We start from the raw sequence: 22,558 nt of genomic DNA on the forward strand, positions 1-22,558 counted from the left end.
ACCAGGAAAATGCACATGTGCACCAGCATGAGACCAGCGTATGGCCCCCTTGAAAGGTCTGACGGCACCGAGCTTTGGGGACGACGTGGAGAGCCTAGAACTCTCTCGTGCATGACTGGTGACCGTGTAAAATGGTATGTCTGTGGAAAAGTGTGACAGTTTCTTGTAAAGTGACACACACACTGACCCTAGGGCTCCTAGGTATCCACTCAAAAGAAATAAAACACATCCATGCTCTTCACAGAAGCTTTATTCATAATGGCAGGAAGGCCCAGAAACAACCCAAATGTTTAACAAATTGTAGCCCAACCACAAGACAACTATTACTCAGCAATAATCAGGGGATGGCTTACGAAATCGGATGGACAAACCTCACGCACGCTGAGTGAAGGAGCTGGTGAGCAATGAGTACAGAGTGTGCTGGGTCTTTCCCAGCCAGGGAAGACAAATCTACTGGTTGGTGCAGAAAACCAATGAGTGGTGCCTGGGGTGGGGGCTGGGGCACTGTGGGACAGATCTTTCTGGGCTGTTGACAGTGTTCTGCATCTGCACTGTGGTGGATAAAATCGTTGGAATTCATAGTGGTGCTCACTTGAAACAGGTGCATTTTATTATAGATAACATCTCCACGTAGTGGATTTTTAGAAAGCTCTTGTTTTTGAAGAAAAAAATGATAGATACTCATTATAAACCATGCAAATTAAGGAAAAGTATAAAAGGAAAGAAATAACATCACCCCAAATACTAAGTTATTTTTATTTATTTATTTTTAAAGATTTTATTTATTTATTCATGAGAGAGACACAGAGAGGAGCAGAGACACAGGCAGAGGGAGAAGCAGGCTCCTCACGGGGAACCTGATACAAGACTCGATCCCAGGACTCTGGAATCATGCCCTGAGCCGAAGGCAGATGCTCAACCATTGAGCCACCCAGGTGTCCTCCAAATATTAATTTAAAGTAGAATGTTATTGGGGAGCTTGGGTGGCTCAGTTGGTGAGGTGTGGGGATTCTTGGTTTGGTCTCAGGTCCTGGACAGCTGGGCTCTGTGCTCAGCACAGAGTCAGCTTGTCCCTCTACCTCTACCCCTCCCACCCAGCTCACACACACACATACTCTCTCTCTTTCTAAAATAAATAAATAACTCTTAAAAAAAAATAAAGTGGAGGGGTGTCTGGATGACTCAGTGGTTGAGCATCCACCTTGGGCTCAGGTCATGATTCCAGGGTCCCAGCATCAAGCACCACGTTGGGCTCCCTGATGATCAGGGAGCCAGCTTCTCCCTCTCCCTCCCCACGGCTCATGGGTGCGTGATCTTTCTCTCAGATAAATAAATAAAATTATTTTTAAAAAAAGGATGTGTCGCCCATGAGGCTGGAATGAGGCTGAACATCATATTGGCTGAAACTGCATGGCAGGGTAATGGCTGCTTACTGGTTATTCCCCACACACTAGAAACCCCAGCTAAGTCATCACCTTTAATTTTCATGTACTCCTCTGAAGTAGGTATTATCCCCATCTTAGAAACAGGCTTAGAAGCAGGAAGAAACTTGCCCATGCTCATGGGGTTGGGTAGGTGGGTCACGTTGGCCATGAAGCCACTGGGCACTCACTGCCCTGAGCCTCCTCTCCTTACCACTTCCTCCTGATCCCATGGGCCTCCCAGATTGCCATCCCATTCACACTGGGACTGTGTGTGGGCCAGCTGGCTGGAACTGGTTTCCCCACCAAGGGCATGCATCCTCAACAGCCAGGTGGGTGTCCTCATCTCCCTCGTCTCCACCCTTCACCCATTTATGTGTGTCCTTCTTATAGAACTGCCCTAACTTAAACTGATCATCACTGTCATGGATTTGGGAACTTTCTGCAGAGGGTGCAAAGCTGCTGACAGGGAGATATTGCTTTGAGTACCTCCATGGAGCATGAACATAAACCCTGTCTTTACAGTTAGTTGGTGGCCGTGTGTGGCTATTTGTGCTGGAAGATGCTATTTGGGACACAGCATCAGGGTGGACATGGCTGGATCATTTTTCCATGGTGTTGGTGGGTTTTCTCTGGTTCGTCTGTTTTCGAAATGAAGGCAGGACTTTCGAGACAGCTGACTGAGCCTAGGGCTATGTTTTGCTGCTTTAACGGAGTAGACCTAACTGGCTCCCCGAGAACCAAACCCACACCCAGTGTTTGCTGAAACTGTTCTGAAGCTCCAGGCTGATGACTCTGCTGTTTGAGCAATCGAAAAATGTATATACAGAAAGTGTGTATTACAGACACTTGCAACACAAGTACTCTGACACAATCTAATTCCCACTGACTTAGCTCCTAGTGCCCCGAGAACTCCCACATCCCTACCCACCACAGTCAGCTGCCTACTTGCACTTGTATTGGTATATTTTCTCCCCTCCTATTACGATTGCAGGGCCAGGTGTTAGGAGGCCAAGCCCTATACTTGTGGGTGACACCTTGCTCCTGACTCTGCAGGAACCTCTCTTCAGCCTCCCTTATCATAAAACCAAATAGAACCAGACACACAATCTCTCGGTGACTACCCCACTCCTCTGCTCTCATTCTCAGAAAACCTCCTCATAAGAGAGTCCGTATTTGGTCTCCAGACTCTCTCCTCTTTCATTATCTCTTGGACCCTAATGCCCCCTCTACCGATGTCAAGGATGGATTCCCAGTCTTCAGGTTTCCTGGCATGATGATGTTGGACATAGCAGACGACTCTCTCTATGTGCTGTTAGCTGACTTCAGGGACGCCGGTCTCTCCATTCTCCCATCTCATAGGCCACTCTTCTCATTTCCTGTGCTGGGTTTTCCTCATCTCCTCAAGCCAGCTGCCCAGTCCTGAATCCGGGGCACCGCTGGCTGGTCCTTGGCTTCCCTCACTCCCACACCTACACTGAACTTCAGGTGTCTCCTTCAGCGAGGTGGCTTTACAGGGCCACCACATGCTGGCCCCACACCACAGCCCAGACTTCTCCCTTGAACTCCAGACTCAGATCAGGTGTTCAACTACTCATTTGACATCTTTCTACTTGGATGTTTAACAAGTGTATCAAATGCCATCATGTAAAATCTGAGCACCTGACTGTCTCCACTCCCTGAACCTGCCTCCTTCGCCATCTTGGTTAACGGCACCTCCCCCTCTCCATCTGCTAGGGGAAAACCTTTAGATTCGTTGACTCCTTTACTCTCAAACCCCAAGTGCAATCCATCAGGAAATACTATTTGTTTCCATCATCAACACACACCCAGTAGTCAGCAACCTGTTATTATCCTCATCACCACTACCTGGTGCAAGCCATCTCAAATCTCTTGATGGATTTTGCAGTGGCTGCTAACTGGTCGTCTTGCTTCTGTCCTTGCCTGTCCACAGCATATGCCTGACATGCAGCTAGAGGGATCCTTTAAAATGTAAGAGGACTTGAATGAGTATGTCACAGGGATGAAAGCTATGGCTTGGAAAATATAGTCTGTAGTATTGTGACAGCACTGTGTGGCGACGGGTGGGAGCTACACCTGTGGGGAGCACAGCAGAACATATAGGGAAGTTCAATCACTATGTCATGCATCTGAAACTATGTAACACTGTGTGGCAGCTATACTTCAATAAAAAGGGAAAAAAGTAAGATAACATATGGTACCTCTCTACTCAAAACTCTCCAGTACTTTTCACCTCCCTCCAAATAAAAGCCAAAAGCTTCTAACATCCTTACAAGGATTCTCATTCTGCTGTTTCTATAATGAGACTTTCCCTGCCCTGTGAAGAGCCCGAGCTCATCCCTGCTGTGTCAGGCACATGGTGAGCCCTTGGGTGAGTCTTATGTGTTCCTTCCAGCCTCCCCATTTCTTTCCAGCTGGGGATACTGTATGGCTTCTGAGGATAACAGTCCTGGGGAGACTCGGATGGTGATGACTCTATCGTGAGGCCCACCCCCAAGCCCACAGAGCTGTCTGGGGACTCGGACATCAGAGCAACATCACCTCTGGTGTCACGTGGGCATGCCAGGATAGGGCTACTGCTTCCAGAAGCATAGTCCTTGGTGGAGGTGCGGTGTACAGCTGCTGCATTGTTGCCATGTTCTCAAAGACTTGGAGTAAACAAGGAAGACTGTCGTCCCCAAGAGAGGCAAAGCATTACTTAACCAGGTAAGTCTCTTGTTACAGGGTTCTACTCAGCTTACAGAGCCATCCAGAGTAGCCATGGACACCCAGGGAAACAATGCCTCCAAAGTTCAGCAGAGACATTTGACCATTAGCAGGACCCCTGAGCTCTGGGAGTCCCCGGACGGCTCCGCTTACCTACTTATCTGTGTCCTTGCCTTCAATCTTATTGATGGTCAACCAGATGCTCAAACCATGAACTAGGTTTCTGGGAGTCATCCTCAAACCTTCCTGTCCTCTATTCCTGTTCTTCAACCATAAATTAACCCAATCCTGGCAACTTTACTTCTTAAATATCTCTTATTCCATCCATATCTCTTCTTCTAGCTCCTTAACCCCTACACTAAACCAAGGTACTGTTACTTCCACCCAGACTACTTCTGGAAGGGATGTGTACCCTGACCCATTGCCAGCCCCCATGGTGTATATTCAGTACAGCTAGCATCCTTGTCTGAAAATGTAAATCCAGTGTCACCCCTTTGCTTAAATTCATTCAATGTTTTTTTATTCTTCTTAGGAACTCAAATTCTCCCACAAAACTCTGTGTCATTCTCCCTCCCTACTTGAGTGTGGGTTGGACCTAGAGACTTGCTTCCAAAGAAGAGTGTGGAAAGGGGAAACAAAGCTGTGATGGAGAAGCCTGGCGGATACTACTTTTACCCAGGTGATCACAGTTAACAGATGTTGATAGCATGTGTGTGATGAAAAGGCATTTAATCTCTGTGTTATTCTTCTGCAAACCCATAATGCCCAAATCGAGGGACATTTCACAAAATACCTGACTAATAATCCTCAAAACCATCAAGGTCATCAAATAAATAAGGAAACTCTGAGAAACGAGCAGTCTAGATGAGTCTGTGAAGACACAGCAACTAAAAACAACAGGACGTCCAGGATGGGACCCTGGCACAGGACAAGTGTGTCAGTGGGAGAACTAGAAAAATCCCTGTAAAGTCTGAAGTTGAGTTAGCAGCAATGTACCAACTCCTAACTCTGGGAAACGAACTAGGGGTGGTGGAAGGGGAGGAGGGCAGGGGGTGGGAGTGAGTGGGTGACGGGCACTGAGGGGGACACTTGACAGGATGAGCACTGGGTGTTATTCTGTATGTTGGTAAATTGAACACCAATAAAAAATTAATTTATTAAAAAAAAAGAAAAAAAATTGTACCAACGCTGGCTTCTTAGCTTGGACGTGTGCACCACAGTAACACCAGGTGCCAATGCTGTGGGCTGGGGGAGGAGCATACAGAAAATGCATATTTCCTATGGAAACTTTATGTAAATTTAGGGTTTAAAAACGTTAATTAAGACGCAAAGAGATGAATCAAATCCACCCCACGTTGTCTGGACCCAGCCCTTCAGCCTTATCTCCTGCCTTTCTGCTGATGAGCATTCCCAGCTATTTTTGATTCCTCCGGAGCATCACACTGTTGTTCCCTTTAGGCCCTTTGCACATACAGCTGTTTTTTCATAGAAGACTCTCTCACCTCCCTTCTCTGTTCTCACCCACCCTAACGCCTGGTTAGTGCTTACTCAACCGTGGGGTTTCAGCTGAGATGCCACTTCCTCGTGATGGGGGTGCTGAGGCGGAGGTGTAGTCATCAGACACCTCCAGGCCTGTGTAGACGGTAGGAATGCTCTGTGCAGGCTGACTATATTGAGGGTTTACATGATAGCTCTATTTCCTCCTGCAAGCTGGCACTTGCTTTATTTTTTATTTTATTTTTAAAGATTGTATTTATTTATTTATTCATGAGAGACACACACCCACAGAGGCAGAGACAGAGGCAGAGAGAGAAGCAGGCTCCTTGCGGGGACCCTGATGTGGGACTCGATCCCGGGACTCCAGGATCACAACCTGGGCTGAAGGCAGTCGCTCAACCGCTGAGCCACCCAGGCGTCCCTGGCACTTGGTTTATTAACACCAATCTGTGGTAGTGCTGCCTGAACTTTAATATGAATACAAATCCCTTGGGGGACCTATTAAGATAAAAATACAGATTCTGGGGAGGGCCTGAGACCCTGGCTACCTTACAAGGTGCCAGATGGTGCTGATGGGTCACGGACCAAGGTCAAAGTCAAAGATATTGGTAAGTGGATCACATTTTGGCATGCTAATGAAAATTAAGGCTTGGGCGGAAACATGTAAGAAAGACACCCTGCATATAAATGAATTCAGTGCTTGTTTCACTTTTGAGGATGGAAACTCTGCTCATTTCTGCTGCTCCCTCTTCAAACCTGCGCGTCCCCACCCACATGCTCAATTTCCACACCATTTGTTGAACGGAAGGTGTGCTATCAGCACAGTGTCATGGACGGACGTGAGTCAGTGGGATTCCCTGGTGACATTATTACTTTTCTTTTTACATTTCTAGAATGGGTGCTTACCACTTAGAGTGGAGGGAGCCACCCTTTCCTGAGTGTTACCTCGCTTGTCAAATTATGCTTCCACGTGGTTCAGTACTCCAGCTACCGTTTGACCAGTGAAGAACGATGAAGTTTTGGAATATAAGTGAGGTTTGAAGCCAACAACCAAGAAAGAATCCTTGAGACCTCTTTGGTACAAAATGGTTGTTTTATTAAAACACAGGGACAGGACCCATGGGCAGGAAGAGCAGCTGCCCTGGGCTCATGAGGGCTGGCTGATTCTATACCTGCAGAGTTGGGGGAGGTAAGGAAAAGAGAGATTTTGAAAGAATTTTCATATGCTAAGAAGGACATGTGAGATACCGGAGGCCTTGCCATTGTCAAGGTAAAGATTGCTTTTCCCTGGACTAAGGTATTAAGACTTTTGGAAGTGTCCTGAGGAATGACACACATATCCCGTCCTGGGTGTGGGTTGTTTGCGGGTTATCAGCTGGGTTTTGTCCTCAGCTAGCCCTACTCCTCTGTTAAAGAATATGAGGGGTCTCCTGACCTGGACTTCCTCCGCATCTTGGGATTTTATTAGCTTCAGCCAACTGCTCTCCCACTGAGTTTGCTCATGACCCAGCCTTTACTCGCTGACTTAACAGATATCCACCCAGCACCCACGCCATATGCGGTCCAGTGCTGAGCACGAGGATACAGGCATCTGTCCCACATGGTCCCAGGCTGAGAGCACACGGCTGGTCACAAGAGCAGGCGGTTGAGATTTGGTTTTGGAGATCCTGATTTCTTTCACGTACTAGCCTTCCACATTCGTGAGCTTGGGCAATCTCCAGGCCTGTTTCCTGTTCTGTGAAGATAACACAGTAATAATATCTATGTCACAATTTCTGTGTTGAGAACTTAGCATGGCATGTGGCAGAGCAAGCTCAAGAAATGCTAGTCCTTGTCAATGGCATTGCTCCAGCTCAGAGGGCAACGCTCCCCTCACACTCCCCTTGCCCATCCCATCGTAAGCAGTCCTATGTTAACAGAGCCCTGCAATAAGGACCACGGGATAGTCTGTCAGGGAGACAGGTGGGAGGGTTTACGTCAGCCATCCAAGAGCATACAACCAAGAAAACCCTTCCTGGACATTTCCCAAAATTCCTCTTCCTGGCTGTTGCTTCCAGGGACCTTTTCCCCCTTTTCTTCCCTCAAACACAACGGAACTGATTGTGTTAGCTCCGCCACCGCCTTCCTATGTGACTCATCCGCCTCCATCCCCCCTCCTCCCCCTTTGGGAAGTAACTGAAACTCCTCTGACCATTTTAGGCACAACAGGTCAGGGACCAGCTTTCTATCATTTTGGCTTTTGGTCTATCACCCAAGTGCCTTATCAAAGGATTTTTTCAATCAATCAATCAATCAATCAATCAATCAATCAAGTCAGTCATATAGATGGTGCCTTCCTAGGAAGCACTTTAGGATGGCTCTGCAATCAGCCTGCCCAGGGGTCCGGGGAAGCATAGCGCACTGGGCTAGGGAGTGGCGAGCAACCAGGCAGCCCAGGTAGTTGAGAGGAGCGGCGCCAACGACAGGTTTTCACTAGAGGAATTTTGGGGAGACAGTGATAGAGGGAGGATGCTGAGTCTGGCAGTGCTGGGACCAGGCTGTAGGAGAGCTTGATTGCTGGGAGATGAGTTAGGGGCCTGATGTAACAGGTGGTCGGTCTATGTTTATTCATGTACACTTGGGTCAACTTAAACTCCTGTTTTCTCACAGGATCATCTCTCCCATTTCATGTTTCTACAGACTTTATTTACTTAACAGTTTTTTACCTTTTCTTCTGAACTAATTCTAATCTTACAGAAAAGGTTGCAAAAATAGACTTTCCGTACATGCTTCATCTAACTTCCAATAACGTCAGCATCTCACATAATCATAGTGCAGACAGATACCTGAAGAAACTGAGGTCGATACTCCGCCGTGAACTAATGTCCAAGCCTTCTCTAAATCCACCAGTTTTCCCTCTAATGTCCTTCCTCTGGCCATCAAGGATAGTGAAGTGTATTTAACTGTCCTGTTGTGTCTCCTTAGTCTCCAATTCCTGAGTTTCTTGGTCTCTCATTGTCTTTCATGACCTTGAGAATTCTGAAGAATGCTGGTCAGGTGTTTGTAGATGGTCTCTCAATTTGGGTTTGATGTATTGTTCACGATTGAGGTTTTCATGCTATCCTTGATTTCTCTGGCAGGAAGGAATACCACACAAACGAATTTGTGTCCGTTTCCATGCATCATATTAGGGGGCATGTGTGTCTTATCACATGTGAAGACCTATTGTCTTGTGGGGAGACACTTTGAGACCATAAAAACATTCTTTTTGTTCCTTATTCTTTTGCCCGCTGATTTTAGCGCCCATCCACGGTCCCTGCCTGCACTGATTATAAGTGCAATATTTGCTTAATGGTGATTCTCGATTTCCATCATTCCTTCCACATTTACTAACTAGAATTATAGGATAAGGAGTTATACCTACTTGTTTTTGTCATTTATTTATTATTACTCATTTATCAATCACTATGGACTTACTGATATTTATTTCATGGGTTATAGAGTAAAATTATTATTTTGCTGCTCAATTTGTCCTAGCTTCAGCCACTAGGAACTCATCTGGGTCCTGGCGCCCCTTTTGCCATGCTCCCTCCCACTGTGATCACCTCCTTAACTTGTTGCACCACAGGATTTCCCAGGCCCATCTTGCTCCTGCCTCAACTCTGGAAACCTATTTTTTTTTTTTTTTTGTGGGAGAATGACATTTGGAAACCAACATCTGGATGCCAGATATCACTGCTATGGAGGGTCCTTGTTTCTAGATCCTCTGATGAACAGAACTAGGAAACCTAAGTGTATGTAATCTAACACACATACCTCTACTTATTTCTGTATGTATCCATTTGTATATGTATTTAAAATCACAAATTCATATCAATACTTCCAATTCCAAGCCAACACAGTGAGGTCATTCCCACCTGTACTCCTTCCTTATCTGTAACTAATTTTTCCTGACAAGGAGAGGCTGGGATTCTCAGTGTATTCACTTATTTGCTCAATTCTAGAACACAGATAAAAGTAGTTTCACAATTACTAATTTATAACCCTACTAAAAAATATCTTCACTAGAGCATCATATTAGTGTAATGCTACTTCAGCCTTTAATATTACCGTAGTACACAGTCAAAATGCTGGTTTCCAAAGTAACTTAAGTTTTTTTTCTCCACCATTCATGGTGATTGTCAATCATGTAGTTGTGTCCCTGCTTGCTGTGTTATGGTTTCCCTCCACACCCTGGCTATATGTACTTGTGCACCTGTGTATGCAGTTGTCTGCATGGTTCTGAGGGTTAGAGCTACCCAGACAGGTGTCATCAAAGAAACATCATTTTCCTCTCGTCATATGGCTACCCCCTTCCCACTCTCTTACCCTGTCCTCACAGATTCCCTACAGGGACTCAAGGATCATTTCGTTTATTGCATTTTTTTTTAAAGAAATGAGCAGATACATGTATATTTTATTTTTTACTCTTCTTAATTTTATAGAGATGTGGTGGACAATAAATTCACCTTTTAAAAATGTATTAATTTGTAGTTTTTAGTACATTTACAGTGTTTTGCAGCTATCACTTCTAACTTTAGAATGTTTTCATTACCCCAAAAAGAAACCCTGTACTCTATGCCCCTTCCTTCCAGCCCCAGGCAACCACTCATCTACTTGCTGTCTCTATGAATTTGTCTGTTCTGGATATTTCAAATAATGGGATCTTACAATATGTGGCCTTCATGTCTGGCCGGTCACTGAGACCTATCCGCGCTGTATCATCTCATATTCCCACAAGTATGAGAATTCATTTCTTCACACCCTCACCAACTCATCTTCTGTATTTTATTTTTTTAAAGATTTTATTTCTTAATTTGAGAGAGAGAGAGAGAGAGAGAGAGGGAGAGGGGGGGGAGAGAGAGAGAGAGAGAGAGAGAATGAGCAGTGGGGAGGGACAGAGGGAGAGAGGGAGAAGCAGGATCTCTGCTGAGTAGGGAGCCTGATGTGAGCCTCGATCCCAGGATCCTGGGATCATGACCTGAGCTGAAGGCAGATGCTTTGACTGAGCCCCGCAGGTACCCCTGTATTTTTAAAAATATTTTATTAATGAGAGGCACAGAGGGAGAGGCAGAGACATAGGCAGAGGGAGAAGCAGGCTCCCTGTGGGGAGCATGATTTGGGACTCCATCCTGGGACCCCAGGATCACGCCCTGAGTCAAAGGCAGATGCTCAACTGCTGAGCCACCCAGGCGTCCCTGTATTTTTTATTATAGCCACGTTAGTGTGTGTGAAGTGGTATTCCTTCATGGTTTTGGTTTGCATTTCTCTAATGACTAATGATGCTGAAATCTCTTCATGTGGTTATTAGCCATTTGTGTATCTTATGTGGAGACATGTCTATATTTAAGTCTTCTGCCATTTAAAATTAGATTATCCTTTTTTATTGCTGAGTTGTTAGAGTTCTTTATATATTCTGGATTCCAAATTCAGATAAATAAATATCTGATGAAGACATATGATTTGTTGATATTCCTCCCATTCTATAGCTTGTCTTTTCATTTTCTTGATGGTGCCCTTTAATGTACTAATGTTTTTAATTCTTTTATTTTTTTAAGATTTTATTTATTTATTCATGAGAGACAGAGAGAGAGAGGCAGAGACACAGGTGGAGGGAGAAGCATAATGTTTTAAATTCTGATAAAATCCAACTCACTTTTGTTACTTGTGTGTTTGGTGTACAGCTAAGAAATCATTGCCTGATCCAAGGTAATAAGGATTTATGCCTGTTTTCTTCTTAGAGTTTTGTTTCAGCACTTGTGTTTAGCCCTTTGATCTATTTTGAGTTACATTTTGAATATGGTGTTAGTTAAGGGTTCAACTTCCTTGTTTGCATATCCCAGGACTGTTTGTTAGAAAAGACTGTTCTTTCCCTATAGAATCATGTTGGCACTTTTTTTTTCAGGAAAATCAATTGACCATGAATGTGAAGGCTTATTTCTGAGCTCTCAATTCTATGCCAAGTACCCATATTTTTATCCTTATGCCAGGACCACACTGTCTTATTGCAGCTCTGTAGTAACTTGTTAGGTTTGGTAGTGTGAGTTTTCCAACTTTGTTCTCTTTTATCAAGACTGTTTTGGTTATTCTGCATTCCTTGCATTTCCATGAGAATTTTAGGATCAGTTTATTGATTTTTGCAAAAAAGCCAAATTTGATAGGTATTATGTTGATTCTACAGAATCAGTTCAGTTCAGGGAGTAGTGCTATCTTAACAATATCAAGTCCTCCAATCCATGAACATGGGACATCCTTTACCTTATACAGATCTTCTTTCTTTCAACAATGCCGTGTAGTTTTTGGAACTCTAACACTTGTTAAATTTATTAAGTACTTTTTTGGATGCTATTGCAAATGAAATTATTTTTTAAATTTGAGACTATTTACTTTATTATAAAAATCTGTGTTAGGGTTCTCTAGAGAAAGTGAATCAACAGGAGATCCATATGTACAGGCTTATTACATATACCTTATATATTATATGTACCTACTATCATATATACTCAATAATATACACATATCAGATATACATGTAAATCTCATTTATAATATATATTTCCTGATATATATCACAAATATATATATAAAATGAAATACCAGTCATGAACTGTGTGGGTCTGCTTACACAGGTCTTTTTTTTATTTTTTAAAAAGACTTTTTTTTTTAAAGATTTTATTTATTTATTCATGAGAGACACACAGAGAAAGAGGCAGAGACACAGGCAGAGGGAGAAGCAGGCTTCATGCAGGGAGCCTGACATGGGACTTGACCCTGGGTCTCCAGGATCAGGCCCTGGGCCAAAGGCGGCACTAAACTGCTGAGCCACCCAGGCTGCCCCAGATCTTTTTTTTTTTTTTTTTTTTTTAATAAGGAATCCAGTACTGTATTTGCTCTTATGAGTTTACTAAAATCCTTTTTTTTTCTCTAGCTTACTTTATTGGAAGAATTTAGTCTATACTAACACCTGGGTGGTTCAGTAGTTGAGCGTCTGCCTTCGGCTCAGGTCGTGATCCCAGGGTCCTGGGACTGAGTTCTGCATTGGGCTCCTGCAGGGATCCTGCCTCTCCCTCTGCCTATGTCTGTCTGTCTGTCTGTCTGTCTCTCTCTCATGAATAAAGTCTTAAAAAAAGTCTATAACACATATACAAAATAGCTGTTCATCAACTGTGTGTGTTATCTGTAAAGCTTCTGTTAATGGTAGGCTATTAGTAGCCAACTGTGTGTGTTATCTGTAAACCTTCTGTTAATGGTAGGCTATTAGTTAAATTTTTGGAGAGCTGTGTGGGGGTCAATGTCCCTACTCCCCATGTTGTCTGAGGGCCAGCTGTATATGTTGCACAACAGAGCCAATAGGAGGTGTCTGTTGATAACAAGACTTATGTAAAGAGCTGACTCATATGATTATGGAGGTCAGCAAAATCTTCAGAGCCATGGTCCCAATTTGAATCCAAAGGCCAAGAACTGCTGTAGAACCAGAACCAGAAATATGTTCCATATGTAGAGTGCTGGGCTGGAAGAGGTATATTTGTATACTGGTCTTGTATCCTGCAACTTTGTTGAGTCCCAGCTTATTAATTCTGGAATTTTTTTATTTTTTTAATTTTTTATGGATTTCCCCAGGATGTCCTACATGTAAGATCATGTCATCTGAAGAGATAGTTTTACTTCTTTCTTTCCAGTCTGGATGCCTGTAACCCCATTTTTTAATAGTTTCTTTATTAAAAGGAATTAGCCCTTTGTGGTTTATGTTGCAAGTATCTTGTCTCGGTTTGTCAGTTGTCATTACTTATGCATATGGCTTTTTATACTATGCAAAAATTACAAAAAGCTTTCACTACGTGAAAAAGACAGCTCTTTTAGTCTAATATATCAAGCTTTTTTCTTACCACCTTGCCTTATACTGCGGTTAAAGGGGAACTGCTGTCTCTCCCACTACTGCCTAGTCTCTGCTTTTACACTAGATCCTTAATCCATTTGGAGGTTTTTATGTATGGTGTTAGATATGCACATTTTATTTAAAAAAATGGCTGTCCAGCTCTCCTTGGACCATTTATTAAAAGATGATGCTGGCCCCAGTGATTTGAAATATCATCTCTGTCGTATACTAAATTTCCATAAGGCTTCTGGTCTATTTCTGTGCTTTCTGTGCTATTTAATGCTGTACTGTGTGTTCAAGTGGCAGTGCCAAGGTGTTCTAATACTAGAGGCTTGATAGTTTGTTTCAAGGTTTGGAAGGGCCAGTTCCCGGGGGGTGGGGGGCTCTCATTTTCAGTGTTTTTCTATTCTTGAATGCTTGCTTTCCAATAGGAACTTCGGTAAAATCGACGTTAAACTTACAAATTTTCTCCAAACTTCTAATTGTTTTACAGCTCATTCTCTATCTGTGAAATAATGAGCCCTCTCACCTTTGTGTCACTGATGTAAACTGAGTTTAAGAGCCTTTCTCCACATGGAGTTACTCCTTGGAACTATGGTTTCCCCTCCTCCTGGTCCAGGTAAGCTCCGGCAAGCGCGGGAAGCCCGGTGTCCACCTCGGAGGCCCTGGAGGCACAGAGCTTGCACAGGAGGCGCACGCAGCCCGCCCTGCACGGCGAGCACACGGCGGGCCCCGAACTGGTCACAGGGCCGGGTGGCCTGCGTCCCGGGTTCTCTGCAGGTGAACAGGAAAGCTCTGTCGGTCCCTTGCTAATAAGCCAGCTCCGTCCTGCCCACGGAAGAGAAGAGTGGGGAAGCGTTTTTGCCAAAACCCCACATCATTTCCCCTTTGACCAGCAGGTCTGCGTCGGCCTGCCTCGGGCTCGCGCAGGCCCAGGCTACGGCCCCGGCCCCGGCCCCGGCCCCCCAGGCCCCGAGTCCGGACCGGCCACAGCCGCTCGGAGCGGGGCAGGCGGTCACTAGGTCCCTGCCCGGAAGGGGAGGGAACGCCCCTGGGCCCGCACCAGGCTGGAGCCTCCCTACCTCGCACCGCCCCGGGGCCTCCCCCGGACCCTCCCCCTGGAGCCCCGCCCCAGGGCCCTCCCCTACCTCGGACCCTTGCCCCTGCCCCTGGGGCGCCGCCTCCCCGGCCCTCCCCTTGCCCGAGGCCGCCCTCCCCCCACCCCGTCTCCCTCCGACTCTCCCCCAGTCCCCGCCCCGACCGCGGACCCTCCCCCGACGCCCGCATCGCGGTCCCGCAGGAGGCGAGCCGGGGGCGGGGCGGGGCGGCCGCGAGCCGGAGGCGGGACGGACACGGGCGCCCGAGAGATGGCGGCGGTGGCGGCAGTGAGCAGCGCCAAGCGGAGCCTGAGGGCAGAGCTGAAGCAGCGTCTGCGGGCGATGAGCGCCGAGGAGCGGCTGCGCCAGTCCCGCCTCTTGGCCCAGAAGGTGCGACACCGAGGGGACCCCGCGCTCGGGGACGGCTGGCGACTCTAGGCTGGCAGACTGCGCAGGCGCAGCTCCCGGGCGCGCACGGCGTCCACGGGCGCGCGCACGTCCTTCCGGGGGCGGCCCCGGGGGCGCGCACGTCCCCCCGTCGGGCTCCAGGGCGCGCGCACGTCCCTCCATCGGTGCCCCGGGGGCGCGCACGTCCCTCCGTCGGGGGCCCGCGGCTAAGGAGGGCGAGGGTGGCGGGGAAGGCCAGCCGGCGGGGGGCGAGCAGGGTGGGGGCAGGAAGCTCCGGCCGGCTGAGCCGAGGCCCCGTGAGTTCCCGGGAGCGTGTGGACGCGCTGCCAGAGTCCAGCGGCCTCGGGGACACGAGCCGAGAGCGCGGCCGGGAGGGTGGGACGCCCGAGGGCGGGGCGGGGCGGGGCGAGCCGTCCGGCGGCTTCCCCCGGGCGCCGGGGCCCTGGGTGCGGAGCCTGCGGAGTTCGCTGGAGGCGCTTCAGGGAGCTGAGCCCGCAGAACCCCTTCCTCGCTTTTCCCTGCTCCGTCGTCCCCCCACTTCCCAAGCGCACGGTCCCCAGGGGTCCCAGCGGCCCGGAGAGCCTCCGTCTCGCCCCACGCAGGGGTGCAGGGCTGCTGTGTGCATTTGCACCGAGTTCCTGGAGCAGCCGCCAGAGGCATGGCGGGGGGCCTCGGGGGTGTAGACGGTACCGGAGCCTGGCCCGGCCCGCAGGTGCTCGGATCCTGGCGGGTTCTCTCCCGCCCTGGGAGCGCCCGTCCCGGTCCACACTGGCTGTGTGCGGGTTGCAGGGACGAAGCAGATTTGGCGGTTGCTCTGAAGTAGAGTCTGCAGGAGGAAATGGGCTTGAGAATAAGGAATCGCAGTGCCCAGGTGTACGATGAACACCAAAGCTCCAGAAACCACCAGTGGAAGATGTTCGAGATGCAGTTTGTAGTCGAAGACGGGATTTGTCAGGTGGAGGCAGGATGGCGTGGGTGAGCCCCTGCAGCCGTGTCCTGGCGAGAGGTGGAAGGACACCGGTGAGCAGGCCCTTTGGAGCCACACAGATCTGCGTTTTAGCGGTGTATGGTGGTGGCCCGGGCTCCTAATCTTTCCCAGTGTCTGATTCCTTATCCATTAAAAGGATCACGTCATCCTTGTAGGCCTACTGTGAGGGTTTAAACACGTGTGTAGATGGATGCATTCAGTGCTTCACCTTGTTTTGTTTTTGTTTTTGTTTTTTTACAGATTAAAAAAAAATTTATTTACTCGTGAGAGAGAAAGAGAGAGGCTCCCTGCAGGGAGCCCTATGCAGGACTCAGGACCCCGGGGGGATCATGACCTGAGTCCAAGGTAGATGCTCAACCACTGAGCCACCCAGGTGCCCCTACAGATTTTTTTAAAAGTAATCTCTACACACAAGGTGCGGCTTGAATTCACAACCGCGAGATCAAGAGTTGCATGCTTCACTGACTGAGCCAGTCAGGCGCCCCTACACGTGTTTTTGATATATCTTTTAGGAAAAGCATTTTGGAAAGTAGGAGTCGGTGCAGTGAAAATCAGCAAGACCTGCCAACTGGTTGGATAAAGCTCAGAGAACACAGGAGGGGAGTCCTGTGTGATTTCAGAATTCAGAGCTGGCGATTTAATGTCAATAGGCAGGAGGCCCATAGAAGAGCAGAAAAAAAAAACAAACAGGGAAAAAAAAAAAAAAAAGAGCAGATTTTGGAATTGCCCAGGGAAAACCAAGATGAAGTCAGTTTGTCCACCTATAGAAGATTAGATTTCATAAATTCCAGGTCGGAATTATAGACAGAACCAGTGACAACACGTTGGCAACTCAGAGCTGGCGGCACATGAGAGAGAAAAGTTGAGAAACAGACCCATGACCCTCAGTAATAAGTACAATTTACCTCCTGCAAATACATCGAAGAAATGTTTCACAACCCGGTGTTTCACAATTCATACTTTATACAGTGAACTTTGAATGTGATTTAATCTGTTCTTATTTCGAATTCTGCATTTGTCACCTACCTCTATATTTTTCAAGGAGTTTCTGATTGCCTTTATTTTTCCTTTTTGGCAGAACAAGACTTTATCTTCTCAGTAGATTCTTCTTCATTTTGTCTCTTAAACCCGTTTTCTTCTTGAGAGCACTCTAGCCCCCCTTTCCCTCTGCCCCAGCCCGGGGCACAACCACTGCCTGGGTTCCCTCCCACCCTGCTTCTAAGCTGGGGCTGCTGCTCAAACCCAGTGTCTTTTTTTTTTTTTTTTAAAGATTTTATTTATTTATTCATGATAGTCACAGAGAGAGAGAGAGAGAGAGAGGCAGAGACATAGGCAGAGGGAGAAGCAGGCTCCTCGCAGGGAGCCCGATGCGGGATTCAATCCCGGGTCTCCAGGATCGCGCCCTGGGCCAAAGGCAGGTGCCAAACCGCTGCACCACCCAGGGATCCCAAACCCAGTGTCTTCTAGGTTAGATTTCTTTCTTTCCATCTTTAATTAGAGTATTTTCTCAAGTAATTATTTTTGTGGGTTTTTTAAAATTATTATTATTATTTTTTAGAAATGTCTATAGGGGAAAACTTTTTAAGACTATATACCTTAGAACATATCTTTACCCTCATATTTGATTGATAGTTTGAATTTTAAGTTTCAAAATATTTTTCCTTGTTCTGCTCAGCACCCATAACCACCATTCAGGTTGAAGACTGCTATTTTTATCTGTTTTATATTTGGTTATTTCTTTTTTCTTTGTCCCTTTCTGCTTTTCCTGGAAGTCAAATCCTGTAGGGAAAATCCTGTATTGCCTTTCTGTATTTCGTAAGATTTTTTTTTTTTTTTACTTCCTCCATTTCTTTGTTTATTTCTCCTATTTTAAGACTTTTTCCTGAATTTTTAAATTTTGGTATTCTTAATTTTAATTTTCAAGTGTTACTTCTTAGTTCTCTGATTGCTTTCTTTCCATAGCAGTCTGTTGTTATTTTATTGATGCAACTATCTTCTTGAACTTGTCTGAGAAAAATAATGAGAATTTCAAAATTCCCTGTTCTCTGAATTATCTCCATTACCTCCTGGATCATCTCTCTCACCCCTTTAGTCCTTCTCTTTTATGTTTTGGCTTTCTGAAATGTTTGCTGAAACTTTATTGTGGGGACTGTTTGTGAATGTAGGTGTGACAGCTCCTGGGGATCTCCTTGCCCTTTGCAGGCACATTGGGAGGAATGGGCTACAGCCACGTCTGCCGAGGGCTGCCTGTGCTGCAGTTTGTCTGGAAGTACAGCCCTGTCTTCTCTCCGTCTCGCAGAAATTCTTCAAGTCTCTCGTTCCCAGCGCTCTAATGGTTTTCCTTTTTTGTGCTTCATTACTGTCCCATAAATGAGATTTTAGGAAGCCAGAAAGATAAATGTGTGCGCACAGCCTTACGCTGAATTTTAACCGATGTCTGTTGCTGTTTGTTCAGCTCTGGTTGTTTTATATTCTCTTTAAAGAGAACACGGCAGATCCTTTACTTTCTCAGCAGATACTTGGGTGCCAGAAGCTCCTGGTCTGCCCAGGATTTGAGTGTCGCATTTTTCTTTGTTTTGCATTATGTCAGGCCTCCTACCAGTGTTCTGAGTTCCCAGGGAGATGGAGTTAACCTCCTTGGCACCTGTCCTGCATCCTCTATCCACTGAATTTCTATGCGCTCCTTCCTGTGAGGGATACCTTGACTTTCTGTACCTGTTTCTTTCTGCTAGTCCTGGTTATGAGCCAGTTGCAGCATCTTTGTCTTTTTAGCTCAGAAGAACAGAAAAGGAAGGGGAGACGACAGATGAGGGTGGCTGGGGTGGGCAGCAGCTGGGGGGCAGGCCTGGGGTTCTCATGGGTTTTCCCACCTGCTGGAGCAGGTATGTGAGACCAAGATGGCAGGGGGTCAAGGAGGTAGATGCCGGGTTTGGAACCAAGCCCTGGCTTCAGGATGCAGCCCTGCCTGGCCCCCTGGCACTCTGCTGTCTGTTGTTTTGTGTTTGAATCATTCAAGAAGCCCCAGCAGGCTGAGAGACCAGGGAGAAAGTGTGACAACAGTGAAGGGGGGGAGCCACTGGTGTTTAAGAGCATAACCTGGGGGCAGCCACGTGACTGCCGTCATTTCCCATGCAGGTGATTGCCCATAGTCAGTATCAAAAGTCCAAGAGGATCTCCATCTTTCTGAGCATGCACGATGAGATCGAGACAGAAGAGATCATAAGGGACATCTTCCAGCAAGGCAAGACCTGCTTTATCCCACGCTACCAGTTCAGGAGCAATCACATGGACATGGTGAAGCTGGCGTCACCCGAGGAAATCTCCTCACTTCCTAAAACGTCCTGGAACATCCACCAGCCTGGAGAGGATGAGGTTCGGGAGGAAGCTTTGTCCACAGGTGAGCGCTGATGGTGTTAGAACTGATCCCCTTGGGTGCCATCAGACAATGACCCAATGGTAACAGGTTGTCAGGCCCCTGACCCACCGGTTACATTCAGATTGTGGAGGTCACTTTCTTAAGGGGATGAATTGTATGGGGCTTCCATTCCAAGGTACCCCTATTACCCTGCTTAGGATGAGCAGCCCTTGGTAAGCTGTGAGAGTAAGGTATTGAGATGTGGTCACCTTTGTGCAGATTCAGGCCCTTACCTGTCGGTCTAATTAGACATTTTCCCTGAGTAATTTTATCATTTCCCTTGATTTCCCTTGTGCTCTGTATATTAATGAGTACATTATTATTGCTAATAAGCTTTCCTGCCTCCAGATCAGCTGATGCCTTCTGGACATCTCCTGGATGTCCCGTGGGTGTCACCTGCTCCAGGCTGAATTCTGTTGCCCTCAGTCCCTCCTGGTGTGGGTCCCTCCTGGCATGTGATACCGGCAGCCATGCAGCAGACGGTGCCAGGAATGTCAGGGTCCTCCTCGACTCCCTGCCCCCCCCCACACCCCTTGTGTGGCCCATTGCCAAGTCCTTCTGATTTTACAACTGAATGGGTACTGAGTGTGTCCACTGCTGGGACTGTAGCCTGAGCCACCAGGGTGGTCCTGATGGCCTCCTCGCTGCTCCTCCTCACTGCTCTTCTTCAGTACGTCTTGCATCCTCTCCTGCTTGTTGGTCCATTCTCCATGCAGTACATGAAATGAGATTTCCAAAACACCCATCTGATGGTTTCTTTCCCGTTTCAAGTGTCTCTGGGGCCTCCTGTTGCCCTGGGGGGGTGGGGAGATGTGAACACTCCTTACAAGGCTTTTCCTGACTTGGTTCTGTGTGTCTGTTTTCAGGTATTTCCACTCCCCCACTGTGTAACCTGAGTTCCAGCTGCTCTGAGTGTGTTTCCCAGCTCTGCTTTGCTTCCTTTACCACTGGACCTTTGCACACACTCTTCCCTGGACAGCAGCCACTGGGGAGTTTAATTGTTAACGAGCAGTCAAAGAGCTGAAAGCAAAACAAGCCAGGAGCACTATTTTGTCAAATGATGACTCAGACCTGCCTTAAAGATGTATGTTTGACTAAGACTTAAGTAGTGGCAAGGAACCGCAGAGCAGCTTTGTGCGATCGTCTCTCAATTTCTGCTTCCTTCCAAGCTAACTCTGTAGCCTACAAAATTGACATAATGGGGCAGGAGAGGATAAGGTCATGGGGCTCATAGTGAGGGGGGTTGTCATCTGCTTTGTGACCTTTGTTTCCCCTCTATGATCCAGTCCTGCACTCTGCTAGAAGTTAGGCAAAGGTATACACAGATCTACCTCCCTCCTGTCCCACATTTGGTAGATTGGAGGAACGCCAGTATTGGACTAGAGGAACGTCCAACATTGTTGGACCATGGCATGTCTTCAGGGGCAGAGATTGCAAGCGTTTGAAGACAGTGAGACAGGAAGGGGTGTGACACATCTTGGGGAGTCGCCCAGGCTTGTAAGATGAGACTGAGGCCTTGTTCAGACTTAATGTAGCTGCTTCTCCAGACTTGCAGGCCTAGGGCTGGGACCCAGGACCATCCAGTTCTGTCTGAGTCTGAGAGCTGCTCCTCCAGTGCTTGCATCACCTTGGAATGTCCTGCGGAAATTCCTGTCACCAGTTCTTCAGGGACACAGCCCGTGGTCTTTGTACCAGCTCGGCCCACTGTGGAGTGTATTCCTTAGGTTCAGCTAAAGCGTGTCCATTTATGCCTTTGTTCTACTTGTATTTGAGGACAGCAGTGGGAAGAGTAAGGAAGAGACACGATCTTTCCCCTTAATCTAGTTGTGCTTCCTAGTTACGATAAGCTCTGTCCAAGTAAATGAGGATGGTTTTAGCACATGATTTGTCTCTAGAAGCTATTTGGTAAATAGTAACTATTCTTTTTTGTGTGTGTGGGGGAGACAGTGCACAAGCAGAGGGGAGGGGCAGAGGGAGAGGAAGAGGGAGAAGCAGGCTCCCTGCTGAGCAGGGAGACCGACATGAGGCTTGATCCCACCACCCTGAGATCATGACCTGAGCCAAAAACCAGGAGTCAGACACTCAACCACCAGAGCCCCCAGGCACCCCTTTTCTGAAACTCCACAGAATATAGGAAACTATTTGCTCGGATCACTGTGTTAGGGCTGTTTTGTTTCTTCCTGGAGGCTCTCTGGGAACTCATACCTTTGTGTGGGCACCTGAGACATAACTTGAATGAATGATCCTAATGAAGGCTGTCTCGTCCTCAACCAGAACATTTTAAAGTAATTGAATGGGATGTTGTCCATAACAAGTGTCACGTCCTTCTCGGTTGCTTGTGATCGCTGCTTCTGGGAGGGTGAGGGTTGGTTCACTCAAAGTAATTCCCATTAAATTGACCTCATTTGTTTCTTTAATAGGATTGCATGGCCTCAGAAAGAAAATAATGAGGGTGGGTGTGAAATTCATCCAGGTATTTGACAGAGTCATGATATCCTTGAGGATAAGCTGAATACATTTAGATTGGGTCATAAGACTTCATCCAGAAAATATTTATGGAGCACCTGGTCGGCGTGGGGTGTGATGGGGGCAGGGCAGGAGGCAGGCCTGGTCCCCGTCGCCGCGAAGCTGATGACCCGTGCGTGGTCCCTGCTGACATGGATTTGTGATTTGAGAGGGCTCTCTCCTCTCTGCTGTCCCGTTCAGTGCTTTGCTGCCATTTCGATGTCCCACTGACCCCAGATTTCAGTATGTCTGGCTTCACCCTTCTTATTCTCTGTGTCTTTCCCCTTCCTATGGGTAGACAGTTTGCGAGACTGTGATTATCATATAATATCACATATCACATATTATATATCATGTGTTTCCACCACCCATCCAGTTTTCGGATATCGCCAGATTTTTCCTTGTAATGTTTTTATCACCTGCCTCTAATCCCAGTTATGGGGGGAATCTTTTGTCTACAGTTTTGATTCTTCAGATTAGTTCCATTGGAATAAACTCCAGATCGGTTTCTTGGACATAATAACTTTCCTGAAATTCATTTTGTGGCAGGTCCGCCACCCTGTTTGGGCCTCTCCCTGGGCAGACCCCAGCTCCCACTAGGTGATT

The 22,558-nt window shown here is 47.0% G+C and overlaps 1 protein-coding gene and 2 long non-coding RNA genes across 7 annotated transcripts in view; 2 read left to right on the forward strand and 1 right to left on the reverse strand.

Moving 5' to 3' along the window:
• Positions 1-1,613: 1,613 nt before the first annotated feature.
• On the forward strand, positions 1,614-14,167 carry LOC118354203 (uncharacterized). The gene is made up of 5 exons (XR_004814241.2): positions 1,614-1,753; positions 3,857-4,148; positions 4,681-4,827; positions 6,539-6,723; positions 14,033-14,167. It is a non-coding gene; the product is annotated as an uncharacterized LOC118354203 (long non-coding RNA).
• Positions 6,720-15,032, reverse strand: LOC112653720 (uncharacterized). 3 transcript variants are annotated; one of them, XR_004814240.2, is made up of 4 exons: positions 14,892-15,032; positions 14,069-14,313; positions 8,471-8,757; positions 6,720-7,380 (listed from the first exon to the last, which is right to left on the reverse strand). It is a non-coding gene; the product is annotated as an uncharacterized LOC112653720 (long non-coding RNA). The 3 variants fall into 3 exon arrangements; XR_004814239.2 differs by having other exon boundaries at positions 14,808-14,905; XR_004814238.2 differs by lacking the exon at positions 14,892-15,032 and adding an exon at positions 14,688-14,775.
• The window catches only part of MTHFS (methenyltetrahydrofolate synthetase), a 34,261-nt gene continuing 26,595 nt past the window's right edge, over positions 14,893-22,558 (forward strand). The window contains exons 1-3 of one of the 3 annotated variants that reach the window (XR_003132117.3): positions 14,893-15,026; positions 19,168-19,429; positions 20,314-21,236. Coding sequence is in view for 2 of the 3 variants with exons in the window: in XM_025437482.3 (XP_025293267.1) it covers positions 14,907-15,026; positions 19,168-19,429 (382 nt within the window). In the remaining variant the exon portion in view is untranslated. Of the gene's footprint in view, positions 15,027-15,478; positions 16,065-19,167; positions 19,430-20,313; positions 21,237-22,558 lie in introns of those variants that run through there. The other 2 variants (XM_025437482.3, XM_025437483.3) reach the window with 2 other exon arrangements.

The sequence above is a fragment of the Canis lupus genome, chromosome 3 (genome assembly GCF_003254725.2).
Source record: "Canis lupus dingo isolate Sandy chromosome 3, ASM325472v2, whole genome shotgun sequence".
Taxonomy (NCBI): Eukaryota; Metazoa; Chordata; class Mammalia; order Carnivora; family Canidae; genus Canis; species Canis lupus.